Raw genomic sequence first — 17,177 nt, forward strand, 5'->3', positions numbered from 1 at the left:
ATTCCATTGCCTGGAAACTTGACTGCTTTGTGAAATGGAAAACTGTTTTCCAAAATATTTGATACAAAATATCAAGTGGGGGTGTGTTGCAAGCTGGTTACAATAAGATGTCCAAATTCAAACAACTGTCTCGCTTTAACTGGGGTTGTTAGTGAAGGAACCGAAACTAGGTACTTTTAAAATACAAGATGCTGTGTAATGAATATATTTTGGCTCTGGTATTTTATACATGTATCAGGGGGCTACTTTGTATTTTGTAACAGCGTGGTAATTTTACCCACCACTGGTTCTTTGGCTTGATGTGCAGTGCTGGATCATCATATTTTTTAGCTATGGTCTGTGAATTTACGTCTACAGCCTCAGCCTGTCAGATCATGTGGGCGACTGCATGTTTGTCGCTGTGCTTGTAATCTTCATCTCCCACACACCAACCACTGGCTGCCAGAGTCTGTGAACAGTCACGCACAGTGCGTTTCTAATGTTTAACTGCTGGCCTTGCTCAGCCATCTGTGTGCACTTTTTCTCTTTTGTAACACTGTGTCACAGGGCCATGGGCCTTGGGCCTAGGGCCCGAATGAGGCTTACCTTGGCTTTGCTTTCCAGTCAAGATTATTTTAATCCTGCAAAATCTCCTGAACAGGTGCTCCCACTGGGCAGAGTGTGATGCATGTTGTACGGTTGTGCATCAGTTCCAGAGATACATTTTTGAGGGAGAAAACATGGAGCATGGAGATTAAGATATGCTGGATACTGATATGGTCTGTTCCATGACTACTATGGTTTACAATGGGTGTGTCTGCTTTAAAAAAAAAAAAAAAAAAACAGATAAGAAGGTAGCCAATCCAGAGTCCATTAGAATGGGTCATGTGACTTTTCTAGGGAGCCTTGAAGAAGATAAGAACATACTTGAAGTGGTGAATTGTGTAACAGCCTTCAGAGGGAGGCCAGTTATCTTGGATAGGAAATTCCTCAGGCTTTTCAGTCTTTATTTTTCAAAATCAGATATTTTAATCTCCAGCTGCTCATACAGAATTAAAGACAATGGAGGAAAATCCCTCTGAAAATGCACTTTCAAAAATATAACCAGGAGTAAAATAAATCATTTTCATCAAGTAAAAAAAAAAAAGCCTTTTGGGATTGTAAACTGCACTATCATGAACTGTACAACGAGAATAGTTAAAATGGTGGACTGAGCTCCAGTTTTATTGCTGTGACGCAAAGACTGTGAAACTGAATCCACTGAAAAAACAGAAGGTGTCTGGGGCATGCCTGCTAGCCTTATGCTACAGATACTGCAGTTGCCCTCCATAAATGCTGTGAAGCACAATTTTTGCAACAAGAATGAAAATGATCTAGTAGAAGAAAAAAAAAAATACTCATTGGGTTGTTGCACAATTATCTGCATGGTGTCATGGCTGTTAAGGGAATATGAATGCAGTCAGATGTTTGGAGGTTTCCATCCCGGAGTGAGGTACGGAAGGTGATCGACTTATATATCTGGATACTTCAGACGAGTTATGTGGAAATACAGTCCAAGTCAACCAAAAGAAGGAACAATGACAAGATGGTACACTTCAAACTGAAGCACTACTCAACCAAATACCCATTCAAACAGCTTGTATATCAACCATAGATATTCAGCCTGACTGAAATTGATGAGAGTGTATCCTGTGACATAATATGAAGAGGTTAAAACAAGCCTAATTAATACAACCACTGAGACCATGCAAAGAGTCTCATTCAGGCACAGTGAATGCCTTAAAAGGTTAAAACATACCCCCCCATTGTTTCCCCCTATAGTTTTCTATTGGTTCAGTGTTAGTGACTAAAATACATCCTGTACGGGGAAAAAAAACAAAAAAAAAACTAGGTTGATTTATCAAATAATTAGAACAAACGTACATATACCATCCCACCGACCCAAACACACAGTAGATTGTTGAAATGAGTCAATAGAAGAAAAAGATTGATATTTTAATTAATCCATAAGTTTAATTTTCACATTAGAGAGCATACAAAAAAAATACCAAAATTGTCATACAGTAGTATGGTCATACGGCGGGGGAAAAAAAAATCTGATTTAAGAAATGGATAAGACCAAACACAGCTTTGATTTGGAAAATGAAAGTGTAAACACTGTTCAAGTGTAAGATATAGGCCTAGCAGTCACACACCAAGACTGCCCATACCCCGATTTCATTAAGCACGTTTAACATCTGTCCTCTCCTGAAAGACATTGTTACTGACAGTTCCAACTGGATTTATACCAATTAAATTGACATGTTAGGACACATTATGTAAAAGTGTATCCTTACTTACAGATATGAAAATGTAATGTGTGGAAATTAAAAAACATATTGGAAGATGTCTCTAACGTTTTATAATATATTGCTATCTACAGAGCCTGATATAGATCCAATGCAATACAGGTTACACAGTGACTGTGGCAATAAATCTCTTAACATTGCTTTGTCTTCAGTTAGGCTAATGTGAACATTTACACTTCACATATCTTTGACCAGGATGGGATGTACCCATCCCATCAATGGAAACAAGATGGTTATTTAATTAAATACAACATACACCTGTGTAATAATGAAGTGCTAAATTTCACAGCTAAATAGTTGCTGGTGAAAATGCTAAACACAAAACGCCACAGAAATATGCATCATGCCATTGTGAAGTGCGAGATGAACAGGGTGCACCAATAGCCTTAATATGCGGAAAATAAAGACATTGTCCAGATCACCTGCGATTGCTTATGTTGAACTGAAACCAAAATTAATAATAAAATTACATCAAAAGCCAAGGTTAAAGACCATGGCTAAAAGGCACACAGTGAAACTGCTGGGAGGTTTTTCTAGAGATAAAATAGAACATAACTTTTTAATAGAAGAAATAAAAATGGAAAAATACAATTCACTGGAAGTACTAAATCTCGCTGCTGATGCCATAGGTAGCTTAGTGTTACTTTAGAACTCAGTTTTCAATTCAGTTAACAAAGTCAATTCTTGCATTCTTTGAGGGTATGTATGACAGATCATACCAGTATTTAGCTATTTTTAGCTTGCAGATATTAGCTTGTACAAATGATCACGCATCACGTTTGTCCGGGTAAAACATTTACTCGCAGACTGATGTGGAAGCAGGTCTTATTGAGACCTTCCATTAAACATACATGAAATAGGAACCAATCAGCTTGAAATGACATGGAAACGCATCACACCGCTGTCCATTTTGAAGCATGGAAAAAAGACAATTCAGCATTTTAATGCTCATCCATACATAGCAAGAGGTAGAAAATAGTATAGAATGCAACTGATGTCGGGTTCAAGTTGATAACTGGGAGGTTATACCAGGACATTTCTCTCCATTTCTTGAACGGAGGCCAACATTTTGGAATGCAAGCTACTTTCATCACGTGTACAGGGTGATCGATTTTTGCACCAATGGCCATCGAGCTTGAACACTTTCCACACCACAACTCACCCATAGAAACAGCCTATAGCGATAATAAAAATACTAATTTACCAATACTAATATACTAATAATGCAAGTGCTGCAAGTGTTTAAACATCAAAATTCATTTAGTATATTTCATGGTACAATCCACCATTCTTATGTTCTAATGTTTTCAGTACACATTAATTCTTTGGTTAGCTCACTGCAAACTCACCACTGTACTGATGTTGGGGACCAGACTGCACTCGGTTCAACTCTTTTCACAGAGACACTTTGTACCCAAAAGCCTGTCCTCCACATTCCCTTCACAGGCAGCCATGCATCTTAAAAAGGCAGCTGATGAACAAGAGTGCATAGAGGTTGCGCCGAGATTAGATTCAATTGGCTATAGAGGAAGACAAGCCTAGTAGCACCATGTATTTTAAAGGTGTGCAGCGAGGGTCATTCATGTAAAGCTCCTTTTGGAGTTTGCCTAAATGCCAAATCCATGATGGCAAGTGCCAGAAGCAGCAGCAGAAGCTACCTTTGCCACAAAGGGAATAGTGATTATGGGCACAAGCCTTCATGGGATACGGGTAACTTATCTACAGAAGATTTCCTGTGTTGAGCCTTCCCAAAAAACTGACAGGACAAGCTACTGAGATAGGAAAGGACAACTACAACTAGCAGAGTAAAAGGGACCACACTCGACTTGTGTGACCACATGCTTATTTACCCTGTATTTCCAGTTTCAACATGGAGAATGTTTCCAGCATTTATCTTTTTTCACATTTTCAAATTCCATTTCTGGGTGATGGCCCCTGTATTAAATATTCACGTCAAATTATAATGCATGCATGTTGCACGTCAGTGGATGATCTCAAAACACAAATATAGGACAGCCATCAACCATCACCAAACTTGATTTGCAAATAGCTACTATAAAATGACGTAAGTGCATTTACCAAGAATGGCCCAGTTCCTGTGAATTCAGGGTTATTGTCACTGTAAACATAAGTGAAGAGAGAGAAAAAAAAAACCTGGGAGTCCTCACAACCAGTATTACCCTACTAAAATGTCCAATATACTCTACGTCAAAAAGAAACTCATATTTATTTATTATATATAATAATAAATACGCAATTTTATTTATATCTTTTTATAGAAAACTTTACTGAGAAAAGTGACTAAAAGCCAGCGAAACTGAATGCCTGGGACGGCACTGTATAAAAGCGAATTGACTCGAGTAAGAAGGTTGAATCAAGCGTTGGCGCAAAATACCATATCATTCTTGGGTACTTCAAATTGTGATATGGAATGAGTCGTGCAGCCATTTGTCCTTGGTGTTCCCGTTTTTCAGAGATTCGCTTACATCCGGTTGCTCGGTAGGGCTGGCATCCTGATAGTATTCTTCATCTTCATCGAAGTAGCCATTCTCCATCCCATAAGGGCCGTCCGCACTGGACGCCGCACTCAGGTCCTGGCAGCTGCCTTTATACTCCTGGATCGACTCATGGAGTGACCAAAGCTGACACAGCAACGACATATCCTGCTGACGCAACCCCACCTGGGAAAACAAAGTTACTTTATTAGGAATTCTTCTATTTTGCGTTTCGAAGCAAGACCAGGCTACACAGAGCACTGGTAGTCAAATTACGCCTAAAGGACACCCAGACTAAATATAATGAGACAAATTAACCTGCAGACTTTTACACATTACCCTTTCCCACACCGACCAATAAATTTAATTCAATTGACTAAAACCAGTCCAACTAGTAGGCCTAGCGGTTTGACAGATGTAGGCGGTCTGTCGGAGAGATATCATGTAAAGAAAAAAAAAAAATTAATCGAGAATATCCCGTATTATTTAATATGAATGAATCCTTATAGATTCATATACCGTCCATTAGTGGCTACAACTATTGTAGGCTACTTCAATAGTTGTTGTTTTTGGCATGTTTTACACAAACTGAGCTTTAGTACAGCAATTAAGACAATGTTACTGTGCATTTTGGATACAAATAATTTGAAAACCCGAGTGGCAGTACAGTATTAATCAAATGTACAAAAATGTTGAAACATGCAGTAGCCTATATTTGTGTACTAAGATTAAATTAATTTAAAATGAACTAGGCGATCAGTCTTGAAGGGGTTTCAAGTTATTACCTGTAGTAGCTTACATCGTTCAACTAGCTATCCGTATTTAATGTTTGTTATGGGATACAAATATAGCTAGAAGGATATGTAGACTACAGCAACAGCGTTTCGCCGAATCCGGATTAAGAAACGACTAGCTAATAGAATAGCACGAAGTGATTACACAGTAATCGCGTGATCCCGTTTGAACAGCTGTTGCTTTCCATTGAATGTTTTCACTGCACCAAAATAATTTCAAATGAAGGTTCGCTAGATTTCTGCATAGCGTTAAAAGACAGGCTATCCACAGATTATATTAACCAAAGAGTTTCTTACCATCTCTTTTCTCAGAAGCGCCAGGGCTGCATCCAGGTTAGCTGGTTTATTCGCCAACATATTGTCAGCATTGCTGCGGCCGCGGCTTAGATCGTCTTGGATCATGGTCTTTTTGGCGTACATCCTTTCCATCTCTCTCCAAGACCCGCCGCTCGAATTCAGCAAGCCGCTTAGACTCTTCGGCAACGGGGGTAGCCCTTCGATGCAGGCCAGTGTACTGCCTGCTGTACCGTTCGTAGATTTACCGTTCATTATATCCACCTATGTAACAGTAAAACGTTACAATAAAATGTATTTAACGACGCGAGAGAAAAAAGTTAAAGCCTGTGTAAAAAAAAATCACTGCATTTGTAAAAGAAGCACGCTGCGCTGTTCCACACCATGCAGCGTTACACTCCTTCCCAAACGATAGCGTAACAACTAATCTTCCCTGAAACTCTGACACGCTCCCACTTCCTGTCCCTTTAAATCTCTCCCAGACTCATTGGGCGTCACCCTAAATGACAGACAGGAAAACGGTGGTTGAATATTCAAAACATCCTCCCTTCCAGTCTCTGCCTCAACAATGACCCACCTAGGTTATTGGCGATGTGACCTGAATGCACAATTTGGCAATCCAACGCCAGCATTTCTCTATGCTCAAGACAAGTATTCCGATACTACAAATGGTGCTTTTAAGCTTCTGTTCAAGAAGGCACATATGACGCATGCGATTTTGTTTTGTTTTACGCGCAGACTATAGTCTGATTAAGGTCTAAGCGAACCTGCCAAATAACAACCGAATTGCATTGGACTAGCAGTTTTGTCACAATCTATCATTGCGAGTAAAAGTAGGCTACATGTTACATGTTCCACGGGATGTCCTTCAGAAGAATGGCAGAATTATCTTGGTCAATTAATGATGAATAAATAAAAATCTGCCATGTAAATTGTTATCGTGCTATAAATAAACCTGGCAATGACATACAAAATAATAATAATAAGCTTAGTTGAGGTCACATTTTAAGAATGTGACCTTAGAACAATGGTGTCAGTTTGAAGGACAGATGGTGAGCTTTCCCCTCCTGGTCTCTTTTTAGAATGAACTACCCCCTAAACAAAGAGACAAAAGAATTCTCCAGAGAGTCACATGTGTGCCTTTCAACAGGACCTGTCCACAAAGAAACCAATTTTATTAAAAAAAGAAGAAATAAAAGAGAGAGAGAAACAGTGGTAAGTCCTGTAGGACATGTTTTCCTTATTCAGAATTTGAATGGCTCTCATTAAAATATAGGAAGCGGCATCTCATGAGTGTTCAATGAGACCAGCTCCAAAACATTCAGACAGATATTTGTGTCTCTAGCCTATTGCCTGCTGCTGCTCTGGAGGGTGACCCCCCCCCCCCACCCCCTCCCCCTCATATGGCAATAAGCAAACACTCATTCTCTACATCAGTGTGCTTGGTGACCATTAGACCAAGCATCTGAAGGCACCAGCCTAAGTGAAGTATATTCAATGGTATTCATGTCCAAACTGTTTGGCAGATTGTCACAGCACATTCTTTCATTCTTGATAGTCTGGGGATTTTATATGTACATACTGTTTAATCCATTTCTTGTTATGTGATCAAGCAATACGTTTTCAAATGAACTTGGCTTTACAAAAAAAAATAAGACAGCAACTTCTCATTTAGTTCATCTTCCTGCCAAATTGCCTTCCTGTTTCAGTCTCCCAGTGGTGGAACAAACTACCAGGGGTGGCCAGGAGAGCAGAATTGTTGCCCATCTTCTGATGCAGACCGAAGACTCACCTCTTCAGACTACATCATTGCTCTCCTAGCACATCTGCTTTGGGTACTAATTCAAATTATGATATTTAAAAAATATATCTTTTTCTTGTTGGGGCTTATTGGAATCAGTATGAAAAATCAGTTAGTAAATTCTTGACCTGCTGTCTATTGACAGTTTAAAAGACATCACACAAATTGCCATCCTTGATTATTGGACTGGAAAGTACAGCTCACAAGTGTGGTCAGCATTTTTTAAAGCATGTCGAAAGACGTCAGTATTTGTCCAGAGATAGTTAACCTCTATATTCTGGAATGTTTCAGTAAAGACAAACAATCACCTCGATCCATTCTATACCGAGGCAATACAGCCCAGGAGTAGCTAAACATGGGTACAGGTAAAAAGGCATTAGACAGTAGGCTACACACCCACAGATGATTTAACTGTTTACCCCTGAGGACACTACCCTGTGAATACAGGGATTGGTGATAAGTACTAACCTTGCTACTGTTCTTCCCTGCCTTCTGGCAAACCTCCAAATCCAAAACTATTTTGCTTGCTTCTCCAGTACTCCTAGTCCAAACCAGTTACAGTCTGAACACTGATTCTGGAAAATGACTGCCTTTACTGCTCTCGCCAACCCCCATAATGTCATCAGAAGCCTTTCACAGTCCAGCTAGCTTTCAAAGTCCTTTATTATGGACTCTTTTTTTACTCCCCCACAAGTCTGGGGTTAATGAACACATGTTGTGTGTACTTAAGGATTACAGTGTACTTTTGTAAAAAAGACATAATAATAATAATAATAATAATAATAATAAACAAAAACTTACTTGTAACCATAGAGTGAGATGGAGCATTTAAGCCCACAAAAAATGTCAAGATGTATCATGTACATATCTTCCAAAAGAATTTCTGGGCTGTTGCCCCTGTCTGTTTTTATGCCCATTAAACTTTTTCAGGAGCACAGAACAGTGTGGTGTTATCAGTACTTTGCACCTAGAGGGCAAATAAGAATCCATTCAAAAGCATTTGAGCATGAAGTGAGACTAATGATGAACACGATTTTGAGAGGAGCGCGGTTTTAAATAACTTGAATCGGCAGACTTTCATTGAAATAACTAACAATTTTCAATAATTTATGCTCAAATATACGTTAAACCCTAAATTAAAACCAACACAGAGACAAATGTGCATATTTAATATATTCTTTGAATAAACATCACATGTAAATACAAGCATGAAACCTTCTATACATCAACATTAAAAGGAACAAACTGGTAAAATGTAAAAAAATACAACAAAAAAACTAAATGTTGCAAAATTCTTTTCAAGTGTGTTGTAAAATACTGTTTTAAAATAACAGAGTTGTAAAATGTCAGATACAACTTACTATGAAAACATAAAAAAAAAAACAATTTAACATGCTACTTGTAATCTTTGATTAAATCAGAATGCATTTCCCATCTTTTGGAAAACACACATTTTGTATGCTTGATTGCCAAGAGATAATTCTTGTTTACTGCTTCTCATACACTGAGCAGATTGGTTCAAATACTCAGCAGCAATACCCAGTGCAGCTGTTCAAGTGATCATATTTGTGAAGCATAAAGTGCCCTTGTAAAGTTTGACCTGCACGCGTGCAGTGGGCATCGGAGAGGCCACAATGGTGAACAGCAAGCATACGCGTAATACAATCCCGTCTGTTTAGTATGAAGGCCAGCATTTCCCACAGCTGGGAAAGCACAGAGATGGATTTTACAAACTGCCTCCTGTGCACGATGACAACAAGGTCGTATCACAGACCAAAGTCACAGTCACATCAAATAAATGTGCACATACAAGAGCAAAAAGTATTTGCTAGGTTTACTGATATCCACTTCTGACCTGAGTGAAGATTTAACACCTTCAGTATTTTATGCCCTTTTAAAGACTGTACAGACTGTACGCTTGCATATAATTATGTACAGGAAGGCACAGGTCGTTCATTATTGTACATAATACAACAGTGTGACGTCAGTTTAAATAAAATCTTCGTAAATCACCTACTTTACAAATAAGCAGCACTTGTTAGGTATCTCAGCCATCTTGATATTTTTGACAAACACCCCAGCAATTTGCACAAATTTCAGATAAATCCGTAAAAACAAATGACAAACTATGAAATGCTTAAAGGAACCGAATACTGAAAAACTTACCTGTGCTATACTGAAAAGCACCTCACCTGAATGCTTCGAAGAACCTTAAAAGCTGTACTACCTAGAAAAATCTACTTGAATACTTTATTTGTAATATCTAAAATCAACATGTTTGATAAATGACAGCTATATATAGATTTGTTAATAGCAATTAAAACACTTTAAACAGATATACATTGTGACCTATAGCAAATGCCACAGATAAGAACTCTCCTCTTCCCGTTATTCATCATGTGAGGCAGGAGTCTAAATGCTCATTGATTTTCGACTCAGGCACAGTGACTTGGCAGACAGGGCAGCTCACTGTAAGGCTGGCGCTGCTGACAGGGGCGGGCTGCACAGCCGGGGCGGAGGAAGTGGCAGCGACGCCCTCCGCCTTGCCCTTGGGAGACGATGACTCGCTCATCGTCCGCTGGAAGAAGTCGAAGATGTGGGCCGTGCCACCACTGTCCCACGGCCTCTTTCTAGAAACCGTGATAGCAGTGCCTGATTTTGCAGCGGGTTTGGGCTGATAGGAACCGAGCGGGTTTAGCAGGCCAGTCTTTGAGCCTCCAGGACTTCCTGACTGAAGGCCGTTTGACTGACCGGAGCCCTGAGCATCTCCACTTCTCCCTGGTTGCCCACCGACCTTCCAGTTGAAGCCATTCCCCAGTGCTCTTTCCCTATTGACATCATGAGATAGTCCTTTGAGCCTAGCCACTGGTTTGGAGGCACTTGACGTGCTAGCACCCATTCTTGCCCCATCAGGAGACGCAAGTACTTTGGAGCTGAAGAGGTCACGTACAGACCTCTGGGTTGCGCCGGTAGAATCTGTGGTACTCCCGAATGGCTTCGTCAAATGGCCCGCAGTCTTTGAAATCCTCACCGGAGACCCGTTAATGTTGACAAAAGCCCTAACGTTAGCAACTGACTTTTTACTTGGAGGACGTAGGCTTGGGATGCCACTCTGGGGACCCCTTGAGGTAGAAGTCATAGTGCCCATGTTACTGGCCCTGTGGGGGCTGCTGTATCCGGGCTGTCCTGGGGAGTTCATGCCTTTGGCTGTAACTTGCCCTGATGGGGACCCCAGTGGCTCAGGGGAACCTGGGAAATCGAGTCTTCTCTGACTATTGTCAGGTGGTTTTTGAGAGGTGGACGACTGAGAGCTTCCTCCAAGGATGAACCCTTTGCCACTGAATGGGATGACATTCCTAATATCCTGCAAACCAGATGTACCTGTGGCGATCAAAGGGTGAAAAAAATGTCCTTTTACTGCCATAGTAGTACAGACAGTTCACAACCAATTCTAAGAACCTAAAATGTTGACTAGTGAATAGTGAGTAGTACAGAAAACAAACTCCATATTATTACAGAAAAATGTTGCAAACAAACATTGTAAAAAGTAGTCATTAGTATCAGTTAATCATACTGGTTCATTGGAAGATCAGTCAAAGAAAATCTGTATATTTGTTTTCATTTTAAATTGATCCATGTAGTTGAGGAATATGAAGTAGCAAGTAAACAGCACCTTAAATGTGTTATAAAAATGAAAAGGCCAAAAAAGAATAAAGAATATTTCAATGAAACTATCGGAGGGGAAAACAATGAAAGAAAGTAAAACCATAAAATGAGTATAACTTCCATAATATGACGGTCAAGCGTTACTTCGGAAGTGATTTTATTTAAAAGAAAACTAAAAAGAAACAATCCATTAGGGCTTCAATTAATAAATTGGAGGCAAAAGTTGTTGTATACAGACAAGGGACTTCACCTGTGATGGCGGAGGGCTTGCTCTTGTCTTTGGGTTGGCTCAGGGTCTTTGTGTCTTTGCCGTCACCTTTCTTGCCTTTCTTCCCATAATCATCTGGCTCTTTGATCTTGACGTAAGTTCCTCCACATGTGCGCTGGTGATCCGCCCACCAGGGGTCACGGGCAGAGGGAGCCCGGTTCATGGCACGCTTCACATAGCCAAAGAAGGGCTTCCGAGTCTGACACGGTCCATTACATCGCCACCAGTGCTGACGGTACTGGTCCACCTCATCATGAAAAGTGTGGTAGACCTGTAGAGAGACCACGGTTACAGTGCTGTTGAATGTCACACATGTAAGTAAATAAATACAAGGATTTAATAAAGAACAGAGGAAGAATATCTTTTGACGTACCGTAATTTTTGTCCCGGTGGCTTTGTTAATTCTGTCCATGTGCTTACAGAATTCTGGGCCGTGTCCATCTCGATCTCGGTTGTTTTGAGTCACAAACAGCAAGGCGTGTATCATTTCATGTAGAAGTGTCTGTCAGAAACACATTTAGCCTTTTTTATAATCTGTAGTAACTACGAGTATGTTTATGGTTGTTGTCTTCATATTATGTGTTTTATTTTAAAAAAAATATAATTTCCCCCAAATATGATATAAGGAAGAAACACTAAGGAGCACACACATTGCTTTCTGTCAAAATATTACAGTAGTATAGTCACCTGCACCAGATCTCGACGTGGTCGGAGTTTCAGAAGAGGTTCACTGAGACGAATTGAGCACAGCCCGCCTCGTCCTTCGTAAGAACACACTCCAGCGCATCTAAAGTAAAGAATAATAAACAACAACTTAACGAAATATTACAAATAAACAAAACAAGCTGTTCACATTTTAAACGTTGTCTATCTTGTTAAATATCCGTACCTTGCACGACAGTCTGCGGACTTTATATGAATAAGTAACGTGTATGCAATTTATATTAGATGGAATAAATAAACATCTAGGTCAGTGAAAACAGTTTATTTATCAACGATAGCTTTACACCACGTAAGGTTCAACAGTGACCTAGATCATTCCTTCTGCAAATAAAGTGAAGCAGAGATTTTCAACAAATTCAAACTTACAGCGTCATTCGAGGGCTCCACTTGACTTCGACGCCACATAATTTCCCCCAAAAGAACATGTCGTTAAATTGCAGGAACATGGCTCGAACATCAGGACTGGGATCAAGCATCTCCCATGACTCGTCAACTATTGACATGGGCCTTTCAGGCTCGAAGGAAGAATAACATGGAGCAAGTACGTCGCCACTGGAATCGACTTTTCTTTTCTTACTAACCGGGTCAACATTATACTCGACGGCATCCGATGAAGACGTGGAAGCCTCATAGTCGAATTGTTCCTGTAGCTGAACAGCGAGCAAAAAATCTTCATCCATCACCAAAGCCTTAATGAACGGTCTAACGTCACAAAAAGAAGACGTGTACGGTGCCTGGCTACTGTCAAAGCCGGTGGTTACAGTGTGTCTACCGACTCGGTGCAATATGCTAGCCTGCTGCTTCCATTCACAGTCAAAAGACGGTCATTTAGCTTGCTACTAAGCTAAATCAGAAGCCTACGTGAAGCTGCCATTGTCAATGGGTAGTGAGAAGCAGACTATAATCTCTCAATATGTAAACTATGCCTTCTTACAACATTAATGATCACTTAAAACGTTAAAAAGGGGTATTCGACTATTCAATGCCATCAATGAATAAGCAAGCCAGTTATCTAACGAACTTTGTTTCCTGTTTACATCTGGTGTGGTTTAATTTCTGTGGTGTTGAACAGCATTATGGGATCGTCAGTAGTGTTTGGGGCTGTTTAGCTGCGCCTCAGAGTCACTGATCTGGATTACACATGGATTGGATATTAGAGTGGACATACTCTTACTGGAATGTGAATCCATATGATATAAATATTACATGCAAAATCGTGCGCATGACGCTTGTTGTCCAGTTATTTTATTACTCGGGATTGAAAGCTTCGGCACAAAATTCGCTTGTTTAGAAGATGGTATAAAAGTGAAAATTATCGAAATTAAAAGCAACGGGTCCAAATAACTAATCTCGAATGGAGTTTTCTTTCTCCTATAGGTTAGACAGCTCCTTCTCGTTTTAGTAAGTAGGTCATTGTTTGGCCACCCATTTTCAAATCCCGTGATGTCAAAGGGAGTTGGCTTTCCGGTTATCAAAATAGCTATTTACTTAGCTAGAAAACATAGCTGGTTATGTAGCTACATGTTTCATATTTTAGTCGAAGCACTGAGCATTCTATAAAGCGAACAAGAGCACCAAATTCGAAAGATGGCAGACACCGCAAACAGGCTGCGTAAACAGCTGGAATCGGCTAATTTCGACCCCCAGAATTATGTCAAACAGCTTTCACAACAATCTGATGGCGACAGAGATTTGCAGGAACACCGTCAAAAAATTCAGACCCTGGCTGATGAGACTGCGCAAAACTTGAAGAAAAATGTTTATAAAAACTACAGGCAGTTTATCGAAACTGCAAAAGAAATCTCATATTTGGAGAGCGAAATGTACCAGCTGAGCCATATTTTAACGGAACAGAAAAGTATTATGGAGAGCATAACCCAGTCTCTGCTCTCAACTGATAAAGATGAAACTGCAAAGGAAATGCTTGCTGCCTTCCCGAAAGAAACAGAAGAAGTGAAGCAGAGAACGCTTACAACTTTGCTGGAAAAAGTGGAGGGCTGTAAAAACATTATGGAGACCCCTGGCAGGTATTTAGTGTACAATGGTGACTTGTTGGAGTATGATGTTGATAATATGTCGCAGATCCAAAAAGTGCACGCTTTCCTGATGAATGACTGTCTGCTTATTGCCACCTGGCTACCAAACCGCCGTGGTGCTGTGAAGTATAAGTACAATGCTCTATATGACCTGGAGAGCTTTGCCATTGTCAATGTAAAGGACAACCCTCCAATGAAAGACATGTTTAAAATACTCATGTTTCCAGATAGTCGCATTTTCCAGGCAGAGAATAGCAAGATCAAGAAGGAGTGGCTGGAGATCCTTGATGAAACCAAGAAAAACAAAGTGGTGAAGGAAAGACACAAGAAAGAGGAGGAGGTGCCAAACTCGCCGGTGCGGCCGGAGGTCTCCAACAACCCCTTTGACGTGGAGGACGAGCCCCTGAGCTCAGAGGAAGTAGTGGACCTGAGCTTGGAGTGGATACAGGAGCTCCCCGAAGACCTTGATGTGTGCATCGCTCAGCGGGACTTTGAAGGTGCCGTGGACCTCTTGGACAAGCTGAACGAGTACCTGAAGGACCAGCCCGTGAGCCCGCGCGTGAAGGAGCTGAGGGGCAAAGTGGACGAGCGTGTGCGGCAGCTGACGGAGGTGCTGGTGTTCGAGCTCTCCCCCGACCGCTCGCTGCGCGGGGGGCCCAAAGCTACTCGCAGGGCCGTCTCGCAGCTGATCCGTCTGGGCCAGTCCACCAAGGCCTGTGAGCTCTTCCTGAAGAACCGGGCGGCCGCGGTGCAGACGGCCATCCGGCAGCTGCGCATCGAGGGGGCCACTCTGCTCTACATCCACAAGCTCTGCAACATCTTCTTCACCAGCCTGCTGGAAACCGCCAAGGAGTTCGAGATGGACTTCGCCGGCAACACCGGCTGCTACTCGGCGTTTGTGGTCTGGTCGCGTGCGGCCATGAAGATGTTCGTGGACGCCTTCAGCAAGCAGGTGTTCGACAGCAAGGAGAGCCTCTCCACCGCCGCCGAGTGCGTCAAAGTGGCGAAGGAGCACTGCAAGCAGCTGAGCGAGATTGGCCTGGACCTCACCTTCACTCTGCAGTCCCTGCTGGTCAAGGATGTCAAGGCGGCCCTTCAGAGCTACAAGGAGATCATCATCGAGGCCACCAAGCATCGCAACTCGGAGGAGATGTGGCGCAAGATGAACCTGATGACCCCCGAGGCGCTGGCCAAGCTGAAGGAGGAGATGCGAAGCTGCGGGATGGGCAACTTTGAGCAGTACACGGGCGACGACTGCTGGGTCAACCTCAGCTACACTGTGGTGGCCTTCACCAAGCAGATGATGGCGTTCCTGGAGGAGGGCCTGAAGCTGTACTTCCCCGAGCTGCACATGGTGCTGCTGGAGAGCCTGCGGGAGATCATCCTGGTGGCGGTGCAGCACGTCGACTACAGCCTGCGCTGCGAGCAGGAGGCCGAGAAGAAGGCCTTCATCCTTCAGAACGCCTCCTTCCTGCACGAGACCGTTCTCCCCGTGGTGGAGAAGAGGTTCGAGGAAGGGGTGGGGAAACCCGCCAAGCAGCTGCAGGACCTGAGGAAGAGCTCTCGGCCCATGCGAGTCAATCCGGACAGCACCATGTCCGTGGTGTAAAGGGAAGGGATGCGGCAAGCTGTGGGCAGAACATTTCAGGAAATTTCAACTAGTTTTTCATTGTGTTGTTGGAAGTGTGCAAGAAATCTGATTTTGTTTGGGAAAAAAAATTTGAGTGCAAATTTTCCTTTTTTTTTACCCGTTTGTGCCGTAGTTTTTACTGTTTTCAGCTCTTTGTTGCTAAAATCAGCATTAAAAATGTGTGTCAGGTCAACTTGTTTGTGTTTTTCTTTTCCCTCCCTGGAGTTTTTGAAATGCAATTATCAAGAATGCTCAGAATGTAGGCCTAACAGCTGGACAGAATCAAGACTGAAAGTAAACTAGTGTATGCAATAAGATCCAAAAGAATTGCACTGAATTTATGCCAAGGTCTCCTTTTCCCTTGGAAATTGTTCTTTGGGGAGTAAACTGTATTTTAATCATGTTGGCTGAATATTAGAGCAAGCTATTATAGGAGACCATTTTGGTAAGTCTGCCATAAGTAAACTTTGTTCTGCATAATAAAAAAAAACAAATGATGCTACTACCCTTTGATATTATAATACTGAGAGTGCTTTCTGACTATATCAAAGATTTGATAAGGGTTCAGAAATACTGGCCAAAGTTGTTGAGACTTGACTAATTGATTGTGCCAAGTATTTGATTGTGTACACATTTACAATGAAGCATAGTCACACATGTATAGAATGTCCTACATTAATAATTTTAAATAAGTTTAGACTTGGCTGAACCATATGTTCACATTGTAGCCAAGGAGGATTGTCAATGTAAATAAATAATAAATGAATTAAATCATGTTCTGACTGGGTTTTTTTTTAATTTCAGCTGTAAATGACAAATTTCAAATTGTTGAAATAATCTATTCAGAAGCACCATGGATAAAGGCACGATTTCCTGTTCTATCATTTGTATTTGAAAAAATGACATGTGGTATTAATAGTTTCAACTCATTATGAATGTTTGTGCGCTTTCATGAATTGCAAGAAAAAAGAACAAATTGAAATAAACCTGTTCTACAAAGCATTGTGAACAAAACTGAGCCTACTGTGCTAGTAGGAAGACATTCAAAGCTGGCCTGAATTGCAAATTCTGTTCTGTTCCTTGTTTGTATGATGGTCTTTGATTTTGTTTTTTTCTTTTTTGACTCGTTTAATGCTGACCTGT

General features: G+C 41.2%; 3 protein-coding genes across 4 annotated transcripts; 1 reads left to right on the plus strand and 2 right to left on the minus strand.

The window, feature by feature from the left end:
• Positions 1-1,959: 1,959 nt before the first annotated feature.
• On the minus strand, positions 1,960-8,554 carry fam89a (family with sequence similarity 89 member A). Of its 2 annotated transcripts, none has more exons than XM_035423825.1 (3): positions 8,513-8,554; positions 5,914-6,174; positions 1,960-5,008 (listed from the first exon to the last, which is right to left on the minus strand). In XM_035423825.1, exons 1-3 carry the CDS (start codon positions 8,537-8,539, stop codon positions 4,742-4,744), a joined length of 555 nt encoding a protein of 184 aa, XP_035279716.1. In that variant the 5' UTR covers positions 8,540-8,554; the 3' UTR covers positions 1,960-4,741. The 2 variants fall into 2 exon arrangements, with proteins under 2 accessions (XP_035279716.1, XP_035279717.1); XM_035423826.1 differs by lacking the exon at positions 8,513-8,554 and adding an exon at positions 8,180-8,321 and having other exon boundaries at positions 1,967-5,008.
• A 1,246-nt stretch (positions 8,555-9,800) lies between these two features.
• LOC118230075 (sprT-like domain-containing protein Spartan) lies at positions 9,801-13,423 on the minus strand. The gene is made up of 5 exons (XM_035422812.1): positions 12,735-13,423; positions 12,333-12,432; positions 12,019-12,147; positions 11,628-11,916; positions 9,801-11,092 (listed from the first exon to the last, which is right to left on the minus strand). Exons 1-5 carry the CDS (start codon positions 13,046-13,048, stop codon positions 10,107-10,109), a joined length of 1,818 nt encoding a protein of 605 aa, XP_035278703.1. The 5' UTR covers positions 13,049-13,423; the 3' UTR covers positions 9,801-10,106.
• A 199-nt stretch (positions 13,424-13,622) lies between these two features.
• exoc8 (exocyst complex component 8) lies at positions 13,623-16,810 on the plus strand. The gene is made up of 2 exons (XM_035422810.1): positions 13,623-16,030; positions 16,068-16,810. The coding sequence occupies exon 1, from the start codon at positions 13,956-13,958 to the stop codon at positions 16,011-16,013; it is 2,058 nt and encodes a 685-aa protein (XP_035278701.1). The 5' UTR covers positions 13,623-13,955; the 3' UTR covers positions 16,014-16,030; positions 16,068-16,810.
• The last annotated feature ends 367 nt before the right edge of the window (positions 16,811-17,177 follow it).

Source organism: Anguilla anguilla, chromosome 6 (assembly GCF_013347855.1).
Source record: "Anguilla anguilla isolate fAngAng1 chromosome 6, fAngAng1.pri, whole genome shotgun sequence".
NCBI lineage: Eukaryota > Metazoa > Chordata > Actinopteri > Anguilliformes > Anguillidae > Anguilla > Anguilla anguilla.

What these genes read in the sequence shown, in the direction of transcription:
- fam89a (XM_035423825.1), bottom strand. Translation starts at nt 8,539, where the DNA reads ATGCTCCATCTCACTCTATGGTTACAA. An exon ending in ATCTCACTCTATGGTTACAA is followed by an intron (nt 6,175 to 8,512) that starts GTAAGTTTTTGT and finishes ACTGTTACATAG; the next exon opens with GTGGATATAATGAACGGTAA. An exon ending in CGCTTCTGAGAAAAGAGATG is followed by an intron (nt 5,009 to 5,913) that starts GTAAGAAACTCT and finishes TTGTTTTCCCAG; the next exon opens with GTGGGGTTGCGTCAGCAGGA.
- LOC118230075 (XM_035422812.1), bottom strand. Translation starts at nt 13,048, where the DNA reads ATGGATGAAGATTTTTTGCTCGCTGTTCAGCTACAGGAACAATTCGAC. An exon ending in TGGAGCCCTCGAATGACGCT is followed by an intron (nt 12,433 to 12,734) that starts GTAAGTTTGAAT and finishes TCTTTACTTTAG; the next exon opens with ATGCGCTGGAGTGTGTTCTT. An exon ending in CAAGCCCTCCGCCATCACAG is followed by an intron (nt 11,093 to 11,627) that starts GTGAAGTCCCTT and finishes TGATCGCCACAG; the next exon opens with GTACATCTGGTTTGCAGGAT.
- exoc8 (XM_035422810.1), top strand. Translation starts at nt 13,956, where the DNA reads ATGGCAGACACCGCAAACAGGCTGCGTAAACAGCTGGAATCGGCTAAT.